Here is a 20,813-nt window from a genome sequence, read left to right as displayed (position 1 = left end):
CTGGGTATTAGATGAAATGAAAATTTACTGAAATAGTGGTAGCTGGGCACCACCTAGTTCTTCTGATCTCATAGTTGTATAGGTTGCAGATCGGATGATACACCTTTTTTTTTAAGTTACAACAAATGTCTTCTCAACTCTGACTTCTTAGTGTCCTTTTGTGATGGAGGCTAATGACAATTCTTGTCTTTGTACTTGGGTGGGGGTAATAAGATCCTTGTTCAATGATTCTTCAAAGTTGGGAATTAGTGAGTCAGTCAGCTGTGTGAAGCCCAGCCTATTATAAACACTCAGTAAATATTAAATGATGGTAATGGCAGGGCCATTTAGTCTGTCTAGGTCTCCTGCCTCCCATTTCAGTGCTTGTTTCACTGCATTAATAGTTCCTCAGGTGTGTCAGACCATAATCCTTTTTCATATCAAGCCCATTATTTTGCCCATGTTTATATTTCTGCCATGTGTTATGGCTGTCTTCAGAGGTTTTTTACTACCTGGGGAAAACTCTTCCAATTCTGTTTTCCCAGTGGGCCAACAAAAGAATATTAAAATTGCCCATTTTAAGCCTTTTTAGTATTTTCAGCTTTAGTTCTGTCCACCCAGTTCTCATCACAAAGCTATTTTTTTGGAATGTTTCTGGTATTTGTTATTTATATAATAGCAGCTCTCATTTAGTCATATACCTTTAAATCTGCCAGTGTCTTTTGGCTCTGAGAAACTTGCAGCAATGGCAGGAAGCCTCTAGGTTTCAGGCAGTCTTTGACATCCTTAGATTATAATGTAGATTGCCATGTTTTTGTGCTGTCAAGGAAGATTATGATGATATTTGAGGGCTGAAAGTAATCTTGAGAAAGCAGTTTACACCATTTCACAAACTATTAGGAAATTTGATTTAGGAGAAGCTTATTGACTAGTATAATTTTGTTAGGTGAACAGTTGATGTGGCACTAGAAATTTGCAGTAGACCAAAGGAACACCACTGTTTTAGGCTGGGTTCTCTAGAGAAGCTAAACCAGTAAAGCTTACTTGTGTGTGTATATGTATATATAGAGAAATTTATCTTAGGAAAATGGCTCATACAGTTAGAGAAGCTGGCAAGTCCCAGGTTCCTGGATCAAAAGTCAAGCTCAAAGCTTTTGCTGACTCAGGCAGCTGCAGGGGCTGACGAGCTCAAGGTTGGCAGACAGTATACTGGCAATTGACTTCGGCAGATGACAAATCCAACCTAAGATCACCAGGCAGAATAGTAGATTGTTCGTTCAAGGACAGTTATAGGCAGCGCAACAGCATTCAGATGCAGAGAAAGTTCTCTCATTTTCCCAGAATGTCTATATATATATATATGTGTGTGTATATATATATATATGTATATGTATATATGTATATATATATGTGTGTGTGTATATATATGTGTGTGTGTATGTGTGTGTGTGTATATATATATATATATGTATGTATATAGATGAGCTCCGGTAGCATAGTGCTTAAGGCACTTGACTGCTAACCAGAAGGCTGGTGGTTCAAATCCACCAGCCACTCCTTGGAAGGAAGGTTGGGCAATCTACTTCCATAGTGATACTGCCTCAGAAACCCAAGGAGGGGTCGCTATGAGTCGGGTCTGACTCGATAGCACATAACAACAACAACATATACACACACACACACACACACACACATTGGAAGCAGGCTACACCCCTAGGGAAACTCCCTTTCAACGAATTGGCTGCTCAAAGCATATACATCCGATCTCATCATGGGAACCACATCACAACTGCTTAAACCACTCAGAATCATGGTCCAGCCAAGTTGACACACACCCTCAACTATCACAACCACAAAGACAATTTCTTAGATGCAAAGGGGAGGATAACTATATAATGGGTGGTTCAGAATTTATCATCCAATCTCAGCATTACTTATGTTGGCTTAGGTATTTATAATGTGTTATTTGATTTGATGCAGGATGGGGTTCAGGGTACCATCTATGGTATATTTCAGCCAAAAATATTTAGCTTGAATCTATCAGGCATTTAGATCTTTTAGATTAGTTTATAGGACACACTGGCAATACAAAAACATACCATTGAGATAATGCTCCCATGAGGAAGCAGCTTGACAAGAGATGGACCTTACTGCATGATGCCACCCTGCTTTCTGTAGTAATCAATGGCATAAAAGAGATTGTGCTATAGAGAAGAGATGTTAGGGATAAACAATCAGATAAAATGCATGGCCCTGAATTGGATACTTGTTTGAACAAACCAGCTGCAAAGGAATTTTTTTGGGATCAGTTAGGGAAATTTGACAGTAGTCTGGGTATTAGATGAAATGAAAATTTACTGAAATGGAAAGGTGGAGAATATTAATTTTTTAAAAGCTGGCATATATATATATATATATATATATATATATATATATATATATATATATATATTTATTTATATATTTAAATGACTCTGGTTGTGCAGTGTCTAAGGCATTTGACTGCTAACCAGAAGGTTGGTGGTTCAAACCCACCAGCAGCTCTGCGGAAAGAAGATGGAGCAATCTACTTCTGTAAAGATTTACCACCTCGGAATCCTAATGGAGTTGGTTATGAGTCAGAATCGACTTGATGGCAGTGAGTTTTTGTTTGGTTTATGTATACAAACATACATACTCATACACACATGCATACATACATATATATACATATATAGAAAAAGATCTGGAAATTCATACACTAAGGTGTTAGTAGGGGTGCTCCCTAGGTGACAGGAAGATGAAGTATTATTTACTACAATAAGCATGTCTTATTTTTGTGTTAATAAAATCTTATTTAAAAAAAAAGTCCATACTAACTCATCCTATACAGATGGATTGTTTTAATGCATTTCACTAATTTTTTCTTGCTGAGAATTTCACAATCTTAATGTTGCTTTTTGAACCCAATCTTTATTTATTTAAATTTTGATTGTGATTTGGGTGAAAGTTTATGGAGAAAATTAGTTTTCCTTACAGAAATTCATACACATTTTGTTTCATGACATTGACTGCAATCCCCACCATGTAACAGCTCTCTGCCTCCTTCCTGCCTGTAGTTACCTCTTCCCCATGTCCTTCTTTCCTGTACATCCCTGCCCCCTGAACTATCTCCCTGTACAAATGCTGCCTTTCTGTTCTCCCATGATGGATCATTCTAAAGAGTGCATCTACACGAGATGGATGTTTACCATCTATTGCCTGTTGTTTGGCTGGAAGCCACAAGAGTAAGTTCACTTCCAGACTTGAAGGGTAACTAGGGGCCATAGTCCAGGGGGTCTCGCCAGACTCGATCAGACTAGTAAACCTAGTCTTTTTTATGATTTTGAGTTTTGTTCCACATTGTTCTCCCACCCTATCCAGTATCTCTTGCATTGATTCCTTTCTGAGAGGTTGACAGTGGTAGCTGGGCACCATCTTGTTTTTCTGATTTCATGGTCACAGAGGCTGAGGATTGCATGGTCTGCTAGTCCCTTGGACTAGTTATTTCCACGCATCTTTGGTTTTCTTCCTCCTCCTCTGCTGTGGACAAGGAGAGACCCATTGTTGCATCTAGATGGCTGCTTGCAAGCTTTTAAGACCCCAGTTGTTCCTCACCAAAGTAGGATGTACAGCAGTGTTTTTGTGTAGTATGTTATGCCAATTGAGTTTGATGTCCCCTGCAACCATGTGAAACCAGTCTTTAGATTCTGCATGCATCTATCTTTTTTTTTTTTTTTTTAAATTTAGCTTTTCATTATGGGAAATTTCAAACTTCCATGAAAGTGGAAAGGATTAATATAATGAACTTGCATGTACCCATCAGCATTTACCAGTTACACTCAATCTTGGGTCTCACTCTATCCACCATTCCTCTCTACCTGTTATTTTGAAGCAAGTCCTAGATGTCATATTTTTCATCCATAAATAGTTCAGTATTTATTTCTAAAAAAATAAGAAAGTAAACAACAACAAAAAAAATCACATGGTATCACACCAAACAGTAAGTAAATAAAAATAACAGTATTTTCTTAATACAATCGAATATACATTCATTGTTCACATTTTCCCAATTGTTTCATAAGTGGTTATTTTTTTCTAGTTCAGGTGTTTGAATTGGGGTATAGATAAATTCCCTATGTTATAATTGGTTATATTTCCCTTGGCAGTTTGAACCTACCCAGCAGCTCTGAAAACCACATGGGGCAGTTCAGCTTTGTCACATGGGGGTCACTTTGAGTAGAAATCAGTGGCAACATATTTACCTTAAACTCTTTTAATATGTTTCCCTTCCCCCTTGCAATTTATTTAAGAAATTGAGTTGAGCCTTTTGTCTTCTAGAATTGTTTACAATCTACATGTTTTCTGCAGGCTCTCTTAACCCTTTAGAGGCCAGGACTGGGAACTACTCTCTAGAATGATCTCTCTAAAGTTTATAAAACATACGGAGGGTGTCTCTGAATCTGTAAATTGAAAGGGAGAGTTTATTTTCTGTCCTAAAGTCCTGTGAGTTTAAGACTGTTTCAGCCTGGATTTCAACTAGATGAAGCAACTATCAAAATAGGATATATTAGGATGGATGTTAGAGATACCAGTTACAGAGATTTTTAGTTACTGGCCAGATTCTTTTTCAGTGCTAAATGAAAAGTTTACACTGAAAGAACACTCTATTGTAATCCATTTCTCTTGAAATTTTATTCAATATCTTCAGGCAGCTTGGTCTATAAGTTTGCTTTTTATTTTTATGATAACCTTTATGCTTTTCTTATTGTTACTTTGTTTTGTATTATTGCTAAGGCTCTAAGGTCAAGATTTCCACTTACTAATTTATCTCTAATGATTACAGGTTGAAGATGACAGTGATGCAGAGACCTATGGAGAAGAGAATGAAGAACAGGGAAATTACTCTAAAAGAAAAATTGTCTCTAACTGGGATCGATATCAAGATACAGAAAAAGAGGTTGATAATGAAAGTGGAGAATCCCAGAGGGGGACAGATTTCAGCGTCCTCCTTAGCTCTGCAGGTATGAGTTCCAGTTGCACGCATACTGCTTAGTGCTGTGAAAGTGGCATTTTTGTTGTTGTTAGGTGCCGTTGAGTTGGCACTGATTTGTAGTGACCCCATGTACAACAGACTGAAACACTGTCTGGTCTGTGGCATCCTCACAACCCTTGCTATGCTTGAGCTTATTGTCCTAGCCACCGTGTCAGTCCATCTCATTGATGGTCTTCCCCTTTTTCGCCGACGCTGACCTTCTACTTTAGTAAGCATGTTATTCTTCTCCAGGGAATGGTCCCTTCTGACAATATGACTAAAGTACATGAGAAGAAGTCTGGCCATTGTCGCTTCTAAGGAGCATTCTGGCTACACTTCTTCCAGGACAGGTTTGTTTGTTCTTCTGGCAGTCCATGGATATTTTCAGTATTCTTCACCAATACATTTCAAAGGCATCAACCCTTCTTCAGTCTCCCTTACTCATTGTCTAGCTTTTACATGCATATGAGGCATTTGAAAATACCATGGCTTGGATTAGGCACACTTTGATATTGAAAGTGGCATCTTTGCTTTAAAAGAGGTCTTTTGCAGCATATTTGCCCAGTGCAATACAAAGTGTGATTTCTTGACTGCTGTTTCTATGGGTGTTGATGTGAAAGTGGCATAGACATTTTATTTATGCTACTTTTAAATTGTATTTTTATAACGAGCAATCTATCCTTTGGTCTTTGGATTTTAAATCCAAGTAAAGAATGGTGTTTTTAATGGACTGAAAGGGAAAAATTAAGTTTTTAAGAGTAGAAATTAGGATTTGCATGTACTGGTGTAGAAATTACTGGAGGTTTAAGCTTGATAAAGGGCTTTATATATGTGAACAATGTTGAACCATGCCACTCTGAATTAGGTAATCTGAGAAACAGAAGTAGGTATTTTAAGAGAGGAATCAGTATACTTAGTCTGATACAAAGCTTTACAGGGTTTCTGGAATATATATATACTCCCCCGATTTTTTTTAATAGCTAGGAATATTAGTGGATATGCACGTTAGAGCTGTATGCACCTGTATATCAGAAGTTACCTTTTTTTGCTTTTGGGACTCAGCCTTCTCTCTCAATAAGGTGAAAAACTCATTCCATCCATGGCCAGCTGTTATCTAAGATTGACTCCACCTTGAGTGATGTGGACGTGAAGTAGAGCTGGGTGAAGCTAGAGAGTAGTAACAGGAAATAATGGAGTAGCACTGGGTAGTACTATAGTGTGACATGAGAGATTAAAGGATGGATGGAAGATAGAGTCATGGTTGCTGGGGGTGTGTGTGTGTGGGAGCAGGTGGATATGGTTATAAATGAGGGAGCCTTGTGCTGTTGGAACTATTCAATATCTTGGCTGTGGTGATAATACACAAACATAAACAAGTGGTAATATTGTGCAGAACTTAATATACACATACTGTACACATATGAGACAATTAAAACTGGGGAAATTTGAATAAATTTGACATTATCAATGTCATTATGTCAATATTTTGATTATGTTGTTTTACTATAGTTTTGTAAAGATAGTCATTTGGGAAACTGGGCAAAGTGTACAAGACATCTCTCTATTGTTTCTTGCAAATATATGTGAAGTTCAATAGAAAAATGATAGTATGGCCAGTCAAAAAAAAAAAAAAAAAATTAAAGGCTGAAAATTTGAGGAATAGAGAAGTAAAACCAAATTCATTTTAGTTTGTTTTGAAACCCCCTCCTCCCACTTTTATGCTGCTTTTGAATTTTACTTTTCTTCTGTCTCATTTTCCTATATCTTTGAATACTTGTACCATACTAAGAATCGTAAATTGATGAATTTTCTTCTACCTTAATTTAGTAAATCTTTTTGAGTAGGAAAACTAAAAACCAAACCCACTGCCAACGAATTGATGCCAACCCATGGTGACCCTGTAGGACAAAGTAGAACTTCCCCATAGGGTTTCCAAGGCTATAGGAGTTCTGGTGGCATAGTGCCTGAGGCATTTGACTGCTAACCAGAAGGCTGGTGGTTCAAACCCACCAGCCACTCCTTAGAAGGAAGATTGGGCAATCTACTTCCATAGAGATAACGGGTCGCTATGAGTCAGATCCGACTCGATGGCAGTGAGTTTGGTTTTGGTAAATCTCTAGGGAGACAGAGGCTGCCTCATCTTTTTCCTGCTGAATGGCTGGTGGGTTTGAATATTCTACCTTTTGGTTAGCAGCTGAATGCCTTAACCACTATGCCACTAATCTTAGATTGAGTCAACAGGTCAAGAGTCAATCTTATATCATTATAATGCACAATGCACACAGCATAATCCTTTTAAGTACAGGTTAGCTGATGGCATTCCATTCATTGATTGTTCCTAAACAGTTTTACCAGTCTACTATTTTTGTTTTGATACCTGCCTTTTGGCCAGTTATGGGCAGTAGCAGAAGTGGTAAAAATGTGATTGGGTTCTGGATCTATTTTAAGGGAAGAGCAGAGAGGTATGAGATAAAAAAAAAATATGTAAGTATGATGCCAAGTTTTTGGCTTGAACGCTAAAAGAAGTAAGTTACCATTAACTGAGCTGGGTAACACTATAAGAGGAGTTCAGTTTTGGACTTTTTAAAATCAAGATACCAGTTAGACATCTGTATCAATGAAGAGGCCTGTAGGAAACTTTAACAAAGGAACCATTTTGAAAAAGCATGAGTAGGATCATTAGGGATAGTGCAGTATAAGAAGGGCAGGTAACAGCAGAGTTATTACCATTGTTAATTATTGGAATACTGAAAGCTTCATGTAGAGAAGATTACTTTAAAAGAATAAATCATCTTTGGTCAAGGGACATGACCAGCAAAGATGACTCCAGAGGGAGAGTGACAGAAAGATAAATATTCTGGTCTTTGTTCTTTTCCCTCCAGTCTCCTACCAAGGCTTCCCATAAGGCTAGCCAACTGGAAGCCAGAAGCAAGGAAAACCTGTTGCTGTAACCATATAGACTAACCTCCTAGAGCAGAAAAGAGTGGAGAAAAGTAAATCTGGAGTGGCAAATGGAAGAGATCAGCACAACATCTAACAGGAAATGTAGAGCAGGCTGTTGTATAAAGGCACCTGGAGTTCAGGGGAGAGATCTGGGCTGGAGATCACCTTTGGGTGATGTCAGTCTATGTTGTTGTTATCAGTTGCTGTCTAGTTGCATCTAGAGATGATATTTAAAGTTATGAGACTGTATGAGATGACTAAGGAGCTCTAATTCAGTGGTTAAGGCATTTGGCATCTAACCAAAAGGTTGGTGGTTCGAACTCATCAGCTGCTCTGTGGGAGGAAGATGACACAAATTCACTCTCATAAGGATTTATGGCCTTGGAAATCCTTCGGGGGTTGTTAAGAGTCAGATTTGACTCAGTGGCAGTAGATTGGGGTAAGGGAGTGATAATAGAAAATGCTGTGTTTAAAAGTTATGAAGATGGGAAGAAACTGGCAAAGGAGACTAAGCATGAGAGGGAAAAACCAGGAGGGATTCATATCTTCATGTGTTTTAAGGAAGAAGATGTAATCTGTCCTGCCAAATACAACTAATGACAGCCAAAAATTGGCTGTTGAATTTAACAAATGAAGTTCTGAGTCACCTTGAAGAGCTATTTTGGAGTGGTGGGATAAATTCTTGGGCTTAAGAAAGAGTGGAAGGAGAGATATTTGAGACAGCAAGTATAAATAACTCTTAAAGACTTATGTTATACAAGGGAGGAGAATAATGGGCTGATGGGGGAAGTGGGTCAAGAAAATTTTAATAACCCTTTCAAGACTGAATTATTTTCTGCTTGAAATATTTTGTTGAAACCATGTGTTTTCAATAATGAAAATCATTTGGAATGAATTGAAAAATATTTTTTGAGGTAAAAAGGATTTTAGATAAAATTAATGGGGTATGTATATCCTGAGGGGTCTCTGGTGTTGGGGTTGTTGGGATGAGGCCCATTTCTTCAGATTCACACAGTTAAACGGGCCCTGATAAGACACAGCATATGCTAAAAGTGTGATGACACCTGCCTACTAAATCCCAGAGATGAAAAATGTAGGTGGGCACTATATATCCCACAGGTAATGAAAAAGTTAAGATGGGGGCAATAACTGACTATTTGATAGAGGGCAAAGATAACACAGGAAGGGGTGAAAATTACTGGCTCTGTGTTCTGTGATAGACATGTGATGTCTATCTATGTGATGGGATCTAATGTTCAGGTGGAGAAATTGCATATTGGTAGGAACTTGGACAGTTTATCAACTCTTATAGGAGAGCAAGCAGAATGTATGGGCATCTATGTAGGTAGAGACTCTGAAACTTGCCCTTGAACAGAGAGTAGCTAAAACAAATAGAAGAAATGACAAGATAAAAGAGCTGAACAGAAGATTTCAAAGAGCAGCTCGAAAAGACAAAGTCAGTTGTTACAATGAAATGTGCAGAGACCTGAAGTTAGAAAACCAATAGGGAAGAACACACTTGGCATTTCTCAAGCTGAAACAACTGAAGAAAATATTCAAGCCTTGAGTTGCAATATTGAAAGATTCTATGGGCAAAATATTGAATGAAACAGGAAACATCAAAAGAAGATGGAAGGAATACACGGAGTCACTGTACCAAAAAGAATTGGTTGATGTTCATCCATTTCAGGAGGTTGCATATGATCAAGAACCAATGGTGTTGAAGCTGCACTGAAGGAATTGGTGAAAAACAGGGCTCCAGGAATTGACAGAATACCCACTGAGAGGCTTCAACAAACTGATGGCTGCAGTGGAGGAGCTCACTTGTCTATGCCAAGAAATTTGAAAGACAGCTAACCGGCCAACTGACTGGAAGAGATCCATATTTTTCTACCCATTCCAAAGAAAGGTGATCCCACAGAATGTGGAAATTATTGAACACTATCATTAATATTGCATGCAAGTAAAATCTTGCTGAAGATAATTCAAAAATGGTTGCAGCAGTATATTGACAGAGAGCTTCCAGAAATGCAAGCTGGATTCAGAAGACAATGTGGAATGAGGGATATCATTGCTGGTGTTAGATGGATCTTGACTGAAAGCAGAGAGTACCAGAAAGATGTTTACTTGGGTTTTATTGACTATACAAAAACATTAGACTGTATGGATCATAACAAATTATAGATAACATTGAGAAGAATGGGAATTCCAGAACACTTAATTGTACTCATGAGGAACCTGTGCATAGACCAGGAGGCTATTGTTCGAACAGACCAAGGGAATACTGCATGGTTTATAGTCAGGAAGGGAGTGCATCAGGGTTGTACCCTTTCACCATACTTAATCTGTATGCTGAACAAATAATCCGAGAAGCTAGACTATATGAAGAAGAGTGTGGCATCAGGATTGGAGGAAGAGTCATTAACAACCTGAGATACACAGACAACACAACTTGGTTTGCTGAAAGTGAGGATGACTTGAAGCACTTAAAGATGAGGATAAAAGACTACAGACTGCAGTATTTCAACATAAAATGGAAATCCTCATAACTGGACCAATGAGCAGCATCACGATAAATGAAGAAAAGATTGAAGTTGTCAAAGATTTCATATTACTTAGTTCCACAATTAATACCAATGGAAGCAGCAGTCAAGACATCAGATGACATACTGCACTGGGCAAATCGGCTGCAAAAGACCTCTTTCAAGTGCTGAAGACCAAAGATGTCTCCTTGAAGAATAAGATGCACCTCACCCAAGCCATGGTATTTTCAGTAGCCTCATATGCATGTGAGAGCTGGACAGTGAATAAGGAAGACCTAATAAGAGTTGATGCTTTTGAGTTGTGGTGTTGGCGAAGAATACTGGAAGTACCATGGACTATTAAAAGAACTAACAAATTTGACCTGGAAGTAGTGCAGCTGGAATGCTCTTTGGAGGCGAGAATGACCAGACTTCATGTCACCTACTTTGGTCATGTCAGAAGGGACCATTCCCTGGAGAAGGATATCGTGCTTGGTAAAGTGGAGGGTCAATGAGAAAAGGGGAAGGCCCTCAATGAGATGGATTGACACAGTGGCTGCAATGATGGGCTCAGGTATAGCAAAGATAGTGAGGGTGGCACAGGACTGGGCAGTGTTATGTACTGGTGTACACAGGGTCGCTATGAATTGGAGCTGACTTGATGGCACCTAACAATAATAACAGCAACATGTAGGTAGATGGGTAGAAGTGTAGTGATGGTCACTCTTCTTGTTCCTTCAATTTTCTTAGTGATGTAAGAAAGCTATCAATGAAGGTGAGGGAAGAGGTATTAGAACTGTGAAGAGAAACTCCGAAAACCAAACTCAGTGCTGTCGAGTCGATTCCAACTCATAGCAGCCCCCTTTGGGTTTCTGAGGCAGTAAATCTTTACAGAAGTAGATTGCCCAGTCTTCCTTCTGAGGAATGGCTGGTGGATTTGAACCTCCAGCCTTTTAGTTAGCAGTCAAATGCCTTAGGCACTACACCACCAGAGCTCCAGTTAAAGAAAAACTAGGAGGTAAGACATAGTTATTTAGCCATAGAAGATTGAATGAAATAGGAAAATATGGTATGGTTGCTGGGTAGTAAATTGGGGCCCACTTGAAGTTGTTGTTGTTGTTATGTGCCGTTAAGTCAGACCCTCCTTGGGTTTCTGAGGCAGTATCACTAAGGAAGTAGATTGCCCCATCTTCTTTCTGAGGAGTGGCTGGTGGGTTTGAACTGCCAGCCTTCTGGTTAGCAGTCAAGTGCTTTAGGCACTATGCTGCCCTTGAGGTTAGTGCTCATGAATTTAAAGTGAGAACAAGTACAGAGGCCCTCCCCCCAGTCAATCACATTCTCCTTTGTGGGAACAGGCATAGAAGGAGGAAAAGTTGCATTTAATCATGATTATAGGTTAACCAGAAAAAATGCAATGATGTGAGAGATGGGAAAGGAAGATTATGATTGTTTAAACTGGGTAAGGAGGGAAGTGAAATATGAGAGACATGAGGGACAGTGAAAAGGTAGTAGGATGAATGGACTATAGATTTCTCCAGCGTAGAAGGATTGATGATCCCACCACCTTTTCACTAACGATGGGAGTGACTTTCTCCAGGTCACTGGAGGCTTCAATTTTTGTGTCTGTAGTTGCTATTGAAGTTGTTTCTTTTTATGTTTGTTGCTTTTCTTCCTTTCTTCTCTGTAAACTGCTTACATTCTTTGAAAATTTGGCTTCTTTCTTACTGGCTTGTTAGATGTTCTTTATGTATTCTTTTTTTTTTCCTTTCTTTATGTATTCTTGATACTTTTGTTGTTTGTGTTTGCAAATATTTTCATTTGATGTGAGGTTACCACTTGACTGCTAACCAGAAGGCTGGTGGTTCAAACCCACCAGCCACTCCTCGGAAGGAAGATGGGGCAATCTACTTCCGTAGTGATACTGCCTTGGAAACCCAAGGAGGGGTCGCTATGAGTCGGATCTGACTCAACGGCATATAACAATAACAACAACATACTTTTATAAGGGTGCTTTCAGTGCATAGTTTAAAATTTTAATGTAATGGAATTTATCATTTTTAAAATTTTATCATTTATGCTGCTTATGTCTTATTTGAGAAATCCATTCTTTTCCCAAGATCACAAAGGTGGTGTTCTATATTTTCTCCTACAAGTTTGAATTCTGTTTTGTTTTCTGTGTTGTTGTTCTTATGTGCCGTCGAGTCGGACCCGACTCATAGTGACCCCTCCTTGGGTTTCTGAGGTGGTATCACTACGGAAATAGATTGCCCAACCTTATTGCTGTGTCCTCTTACAATCATTTAGATTGGTGGAGTGAGGTGGCATAATTACTTCATTTCATATTTCAGTTTTCTAATGAGTATATAACTTCTCTTGATTCCATTATTTATATTTATATATATATATACATATGTATAAATATATAAATACATAGAAATAAATACATATACACATACACATATATACACATATATATATGTGTGTGTGTAAAATTGTACTTTGGGTGCAAATTTGATGTACATTCAATAGTTAATGCACATTTGATTTCATGGCCCTATTACCATCTCATAAAAAACTCTTCTCCCTTCCCCTCCCTGCGACTACTCCCTCCCTGTGTCTTTTTTAACTATGTATTCCTGTCTGTTCAGCTTTCCCTGAATGTTAATGCTGCTCCTCTGGTGTATCATGGCTGATAATCTAGGTGGTGATTCCATTTTCTATTTTTCTTTGCTAGTATATAATTCTTTTACTGAGTACCAAATTAGACATTAATTAACATAGAAAAAAATTTTAATACTAGATGTTTAAGTTTGGCTTATGACACAATAGTCTTTCTTTTGGCAGTGTGGCAGTAAGTTAATAAGTCTAGAACTCTAGTCAAAAAGATCCGGAGAACTTGTTAAAATATAGATTCTGTTTCAGCATATCTGGGGTGGAAAGGCAAATTCTCAGCAGGGGGTCAAGCTGGAATGAACCAATTCAAAGGCCTGTTCTTTCAGTATGTAGAAATTGGTGGTCTTAGGTGAAGTCATACAAATACATAAAGTTCTTTTTCCCTTTCCTCCTAATTTTCATACCTATAACTGGTCATTTTTCCCTCACTTCATCTCAGCATCTATCATGTGCCTTGAAGGATGGCCAGTGTTAACACTGTGGTGTTTAATCCAGAAGTAGTTGCTCTGACAAGGTTTGTATGCTTTGGATCATTCTTTATACTTTTTTTTTTTTTTTCCTCCAGAAATAGCTGTGCTATGCATATATCGCTAGTCTGCTTTTCAGATGTCATTTTGAAAATAGACATTTTGCTAAGAATATACCTAGTATCCAATTTAAAGTGTTACTCTACTAGGACCTCTGTTGTAACTGAATTTTTGAAGACTGATATTTAATTCAAAGAATGGATTTCTACTCTCACACATAGTTGGTATATGTATATGTTGGTATATTCATTTTGGAAGATCGTTTGTCATTTTCTATTAAGATCTAGTATTTCCACCCTTGGAAGATATTCTATAGAAATTCCAACACATGTGTACCAAGAGACATGGACATGAATGTTCATAGCAGTAGGTTTCAGAAGAGCCTCAGATGGAAGCAACTCAAAACCCATGAATAATGGAATGAATACATAAATAAATAGGTGAATCTCTCAAACATAATGTGGAGTGAAAGAAACAATGCACATACACAAAATACCTCAGTGTAATTCTATTTAAAGGAGTTCTGGTGGTGTAGTGCCTAAGGCAGAAAATTCAAACACAGGAAAAAGTAAACTGTTTAGAGATGTAGATATAGGTGGTAAATGAAAATGAAAATCAAAGAAGATTATTACAATAGTCAGGATTGTGGTTAGAGGAGAGGTTATGATTGAGGAGGGGTGCATGGTAGGTGGTAATGGTGGGATTAGTATGGTAGTGTGGTATTCTCTTGAAATAGATGATGATTACTCATGCATATTTAATAATTATTTAGATTGTGTAAATGTATTATCCATTCTTTGATTTTGAAATGGTGGAATTTCCATTCTCAGAGTAACTGGGAAATACTTTCGGAAAGGTAGTCCTTTTTTAGCACCCCTCACCTCGTGCTGTGCAGGTGCTACCCATTATGTTTGAGTTTCTGGTCATGAGCAGTAGCCTGCTCATTTTTATAAGTAAAAGATATGAAGAGGGAGGTGGTTTGTTTGAAGTCATTTTTCTGGGTACTGAGAGTCTCAAGATCTCTTTTTTAGGATTCTATGTAAGACTGATAGTCATGCCTTTAGCTTTTTCTTTTGAACAGTATTCTTGAAGTTCTAAGGTATGTTTCATGAACTTTAAAAATAATACCATACTCTAACTGGGAGCTCTGGTAGCATAGTGCCTAAGGCACTTGACTGCTAACCAGAAGGCTGGCGGTTCAAATCCACCAGCCACTCCTCGGAAGGAAGATGGGGCAATCTACTTCCATAGTGATACTGCTTTGGAAACCCAAGGAGGGGTCGCTATAAGTTGGCTCTGACTCAACGGCACATAACAACAACAACATACTCTAACCTTCAGGCATAAAAACTTAGGTTTTTAAGCAGATTTTCTCTGCCCTCCCCCTCACTTCTTTGTTCAAATAATGAGTCAGTGAACTCATGCCATATGCAATGTCTGTTCCTTTTAAGATGTCACAGATAAGCAAAGTTAGAAAAATGTTTATAGTGTGAGCAGAATGCACTAGAGCAAAAATCTTTTATTTGCAAGTCTATCAGTTCTATTTTAAGTGGAACAAATACAAATGAAAAGATTGGATAACAGTTTAGTTGTCTATACACAGTGTACTGGGTTCCATTCTTGGCCAGTACACCTTCACACAACCACCGCACTCATCTGTCAGTGGAAACATATGTTGCTATGATGCTGAACAAGTTTCAGTGGAGCTTCCACAATAAGATTGAGAAGAAAAGCCTGAAGATCTGCTTGGAAAAGTCAGCAAATGAAAACCTTATGGGTTTCATTTATAAATGAAACAGTCAGATGTCCTGATCATGGGGAGGGTGCAGGACCAGGCAGCATTTTCTTTGTTGTACATGAGGTCATCATGAGTCAGGAGCTGACTTAATGGCACTAACAACAACAATAGGATACAGCATTGTGTGTTTTAGTGGCATTGACACAGCTGGAGTGGAATGGAAAAAATACCCTCAGATCATTTGTTGTGAGGGTACTAGACAGATCTTATTGCCAGCTACCTATGACAGAATTGATGTCATGAAATCAATATATAATCCTTTTATTTATTTATTGACAATTATTAATGGTGTAAATCTCCAAAAGACTACTGAGGATATCAGTATACTTCTTTTCATAATCTGTGGTAGGAATTCCTGCTGGAAAATTAAATCTGTGTTTACATGGCACTTGAGGAAGAGATCTACCTGATAACTTCTTGGGTATTAACTGTTATCCCTGTGGTGGTTCAGTTTGTGTGTCAACTTGGCTGGGCCTGGTTGAGTGGCTGGGCAGCTGGATGTAGTATTTCCCCATGATGAGACTGGTAATCAACTCCATGGTGGAATCTACTGTGAGCAGCTGAGTAGCTGCCTTAGGGAATGTGGTCTGCTTCCTGTATATAAGCAGAAGTCTTGGGGAATGGTCTCTAGCTTATGTCATGTTTGGAAGCTGCATGTAGCCATGTCGTTGTTCAGTAGCCTGCCGTGCTCTGCCGACCTGGGGACTTACAATGGACTTGAATTAATGGCCTGCCATGTAGTTTGATAACATTGGGACTATACCTTTTTATTTGTCAGTCTTGGGCTGGGCAGCTTCAGCAGCCAGTAGCTGTCTGAGTGAAGAAAAGCCTCTAGCTTCAGGGGGCTGTGAGCAGGAGGCAGAGCTGAAGCCCAAGGTTGAGGGCTGTGGTGGTTACATTTGTGTGTCAAGTTGGCTGGGCCTGGTTGAGTGGCTGGGCGGCTGGTGGTAGTTATTCCCCATGATGAGACTGGCAATCAGCTCCATGATGGGATCTACCACAGCAGCTGAGTACCTGCTTTGGGTATGTGGTCTGCTTCCAGTATATAAGAAGCAGCTTTGGGAATGGTCTCTAGCATATGGCATGCTTGGACCCTGCATGTAGCCCTGTCATTGTTCAGCAGCCTGCCATGCTCTGCTGACCTTGGGATTTACAATGAACTTGAATTAATGGTCTGCTGTGTGGTTTGGTAACATTGGGACTGTGTCTTTTTACTTGTCAACCTTGGGCTTGTCAGCCTTAGCAGCCAGCAGCTGTCTGAGTGAAAAACACTACCTCTAGCTGCAGTGGACCAGGAGCAGGAGGCAGAGCTGGACCCCAAGGTTGAAGGGTTTTCACCCAGCCCCTAGAGCCTGGCACTTTGAACTTGGACTTAAAGCCTTCAAACTGTAAGGGAATAAACTCCTGTTTGTTAAGGCCATCCCATTTGTGGTATATTCTTGTCAGAGCAGTACTAGGTAACCAGAACAATCCCTTAAATATTGCATCCTGTGTATTGCCCGTGAAAGGAAATGTTTTATCTTTTAAAATGATACTGTGCTGGTCTTTTAAAACCATGATGCTTTAGGAAGTTTAATTGCTTTCTTTATGTATTACATGCTAGCTAAGAAGACAAGTTATGTTGTTCTAATATTTCTTTTTAGAATTTGTGATTAGATATAGTGTCCTGTCTTGTGTTCATAAAGAATTGAATCTTCATAAAAAAAATTTATAGGAAAATAGGTTATCATGAATAACTTTGAATAACCAAAATTAACTTAGAATTCTAAGTTTGTAATTTTGAATTTCTGCCTTCATGGTAGGAATGATGAGTCAGATCTGTCAGAGGATCAGGTACCTGGGCTTTCTGACATTCTGCTGTTGAGAGATTAAGAGAACCTTTCTGTTTTAGAGCTAGGAGAGTCTTTAGAGAGAATTCTTTGATTGAATATTTGTGGAAATTTTATTAGTGAGTATTAAGAGTTAAAGGGAGCTCTGGTAGCATAGTGCCTAAGGCACTTGACTGCTAATCAGAAGGCTGGCGATTCAAACCCACCAGTCACTCCCTGGAAGGAAGATGGGGCAATCTACTTCCGTAGTGATATACTGCCTTGGAAACCCAAGGAGGGGTCGCTATGAGTCGAGTCCAACTCGACGGCACACAACAACAACAGCAGCAACATTAGAGTTAAAGAGAATGAGGCTTAAAGAAATTGACTGTGTGCAAGGTCACAGTCTTTGGATTCAAACTCAGAATTTCTAGCTCATAGTCTTTCATTGAGCAAACACTTGAGGAGTGTCTGCAGGTGTCACATGTCATGCCAGATGCTGAGTGTCCAGAAATTGTGAAAACATTCTCCCTGCTTTTAAGACTATTATAGGAAGAGACAGTCGATCATGGCTGTGAGCATTCTTGCAGGTTGTTGCTGGATATGCAAGAATGCAAGGCCTTGAGTAGTTTTTACACACGCCATATATCATGGTTGTGTTTGTAGCAAGCAACTGTGAAGAAGGAGATAATATGTTCTTCAGGCTTGCTGCTTCTTACTATAAAAGCAGGGAACCCCCAAGCTCATTGTTCCTTTTCTGGAAGGAAATCCACTGCATGGGCTGTTTACACCACCTCCGTGGGCCTGAGGGGTCATGGGGAACCAATACAAATGAATATGAAGTTTTGGCTACTGGTTCTACCATGAGTAATAAAGTCCTTTGTCTCTGAGCCAGGGGTCTCATGTCTTCTTCTAGCATCCATGAAGCAGTAACAGTTTAACTTGGTAGTTTGCAAATAGAGTAAAATCTCAGAATTTGCACAATTCTTAGCAAATATCACTTGTGAGGGGATATAGATGAAGAAACTATAAATCACTGTTTAATGTGGCAGGCACAGAGTGCTGTTATTTGTAGAGCATGTGGTTGGGTACTTGGTACTTTATATATAATACTTTACTTAAACGTTACAATAGGCTTGCAAGGTCAGTATTATACTATTTTATAGATGAGGCAAATTAAAGTTAAAGAAGTTAGGTGTAACTTGTCTAATGTCACATAATTAGTACAGGCAGTCCCCAGTTATGAAGGAGATCCTTTCCTAAGTGTGTCTTTAGGTTGAATTTGGAAGTAAGTCTGAACTGGTGTGCGCATAGTTCTTATGTAGCCTTACTTTAGTGTAAGATGGAGCCCTGGTGGTGCAGTGGTTGAAGTGTTCAGCTGCTAACGAAAAGGTCAGTGGTTTGAACCCACCAGCTGCTCTGTGGGAGAAAGATAGGCCGTCTGCTTTGGTAAAAGATTTACAGCCTTGGAAACCGTATGGGGCAGTTTTACTGTCTAACTGCATTGCTATGAGTTGGAATCCGCTCCTGAGTAGTGGGTTTTTAGTACAAGAAAAGGCTTGAAGCCTTCACAGTGCAGCAAGTGAAGGTGGTTGTGATAGTGATGAATTTGTTAGACTAAGGGACTGGTTCAGTTGTTTCAAAGTGAGGGCAAATTTACATGACATTAAAGGGCAAGTAGGTGTTCGATGTTCATAACTTGGGGACTTACTGTACGTGATAGAACTGCAATATGAATTCTTGTCAGCCTGATTGCAGATCCCATTAGCTATTATTTCTTTTGTGTTGTTGGCTTCTGCAGTTTGCATACAATTGGCAGTCCAGCTATAGGCTGTTTACATGTGCAGAAAATGAGTCATTTCATTGTTTGGGAGAACAATTACGTTGATTTTTTTTTTTTTTTTTTTTTTTTCTGTTTGTAGTATCTCTGGGAAAAAGCTTTAGATTACTTTTTAAAAATTGCTGTTGCTGGATAGTTTGATATCTTTTCATCTGGTCATGACAATGAAAAAAATTACTCTTGCTACTTGTATCATTTATATTGAAAAATCTAGAAAACAAAATATGGATTTATTTTAATGATCTGACTTGTAATATTATGAAAAGACGTGCTCAGGAGCTCTAATTTGGAAATGAGTTCTTGACTGCTGGTAATTATTTAACTCAAGGAAAATGATAATTATGTGTTAAGCTATGTATACTGAAAGTTAAATGAAATTCATCTTATTTTTTTTAGGAAAATTGATGAGGCATCATTATTCTTAATATTTTTTGCCTTGCTTACTGGGTTTCTTACTTAGATAGACCTCTGCTCACAATTTTGAAAGAAAATTATTCTGTTGAACAAAATGAAGAGGGGTTACTGCCTAGGATTTGGAAGTTTTAGAGAAAGTTTTGGATTGTAGATCATGCATAAATTCAGTATAATATCTGTAGACCACTGAATGTTTTTGCAACTTGGTGACCAAGACCTCTGTTGTAAAGTGAGAGAGTACTTACTGCAAAGTGTTTCTGAATCCCAGGGTAGTCCTTTTTGAGTTTTAATTGGAAGCTCTAGTGTATCAATTTCAGGGTAAGTTAAATTTAGCTATATGAGAGCTGTATTTTTTAACTTTATATTTTTAAGTCAGAATGGTATTGCAAGTTTGTAATTTTCATACTATTTTGATGATTTAATTTGCATATAGTATAAATGGGATTTGGGAAGCAGTTAAAGTACTTCCCAATACCTTCACTTGAGGCATGATATAATTTGGTCTACTCTTTGTATACAGATAATGATAAATAGGCCAAGTTGTGAGGCAAATTTATCTTTAGCCTCTTCTTTCTCAGAGGCACCTCCTTTTCTTTCTTCTTAAAAACAAACAAAAAACCAAACCTATTGCCACCAAATTGATTCTGACTCCTAGTAACCCTACAGAATGAAACAGAACTGCCTCATAGTTTTAAGGCTGTAATCTTTATAGAAGCAGACTGCCACATCTTTCTCCTGTAAAGTGGCTAGTGTGTTTGAGCTACCAACCATTTGGTTAGCAGCTGAGTACATTAACCACTCTGCTACATTTTCTGGACTCTATCTCTTCACGTTTGGCACTTGATTCTGTATTATAGTGCCCAAAGCTTTTATGTACTCATTTATGCTTTGCCTGTTTTCTGGGTACCTCTCCCAGAAAACCTGTACGTGTATGTTTAGTCTTCTTAGGTTGTAGCATGGTCATCTGCCTATAATTGGAGAAATCCAAGGAAGTGTTGATTGGGAGGCAGCATATCTGGAGTGTTCATGTGTGGGACTATACTAGAATACCCTTATGTAAGTAAAATAATAGGTGCAGTGAAATCATTTTGGAGCAGACTGTCTTGTCATGTTAAAACATTCCCAGTGCACTGGTACCTGAAAGGTATGCTGCTAACAAAAAGATATTATTAAACGGAGTCTATGTGGGTGTGTGTATGTCTGTCAGCTATACAGTATAATTTATAAATAAGAATTTGGCTGCTCCTGATGGAACC

General features: G+C 38.5%; 1 protein-coding gene across 1 annotated transcript in view; it reads left to right on the top strand.

Annotated features, from left to right (window-relative positions):
- Positions 1 to 20,813, top strand: part of AVEN (apoptosis and caspase activation inhibitor) — a 260,229-nt gene that overhangs the window by 38,321 nt on the left and 201,095 nt on the right. Inside the window, exon 2 of the mRNA XM_007940487.1 lies at positions 4,844 to 5,021. Within this exon, the coding sequence (XP_007938678.1) occupies positions 4,844 to 5,021 (178 nt within the window). The remainder of the gene's footprint in view (positions 1 to 4,843; positions 5,022 to 20,813) is intronic.

This window comes from Orycteropus afer, unplaced genomic scaffold, assembly GCF_000298275.1.
Source record: "Orycteropus afer afer isolate SDZICR_OR568_19922 unplaced genomic scaffold, OryAfe1.0 scaffold00068, whole genome shotgun sequence".
Taxonomy (NCBI): Eukaryota; Metazoa; Chordata; class Mammalia; order Tubulidentata; family Orycteropodidae; genus Orycteropus; species Orycteropus afer.
This window is presented reverse-complemented; position numbering and strand designations above follow the sequence as displayed.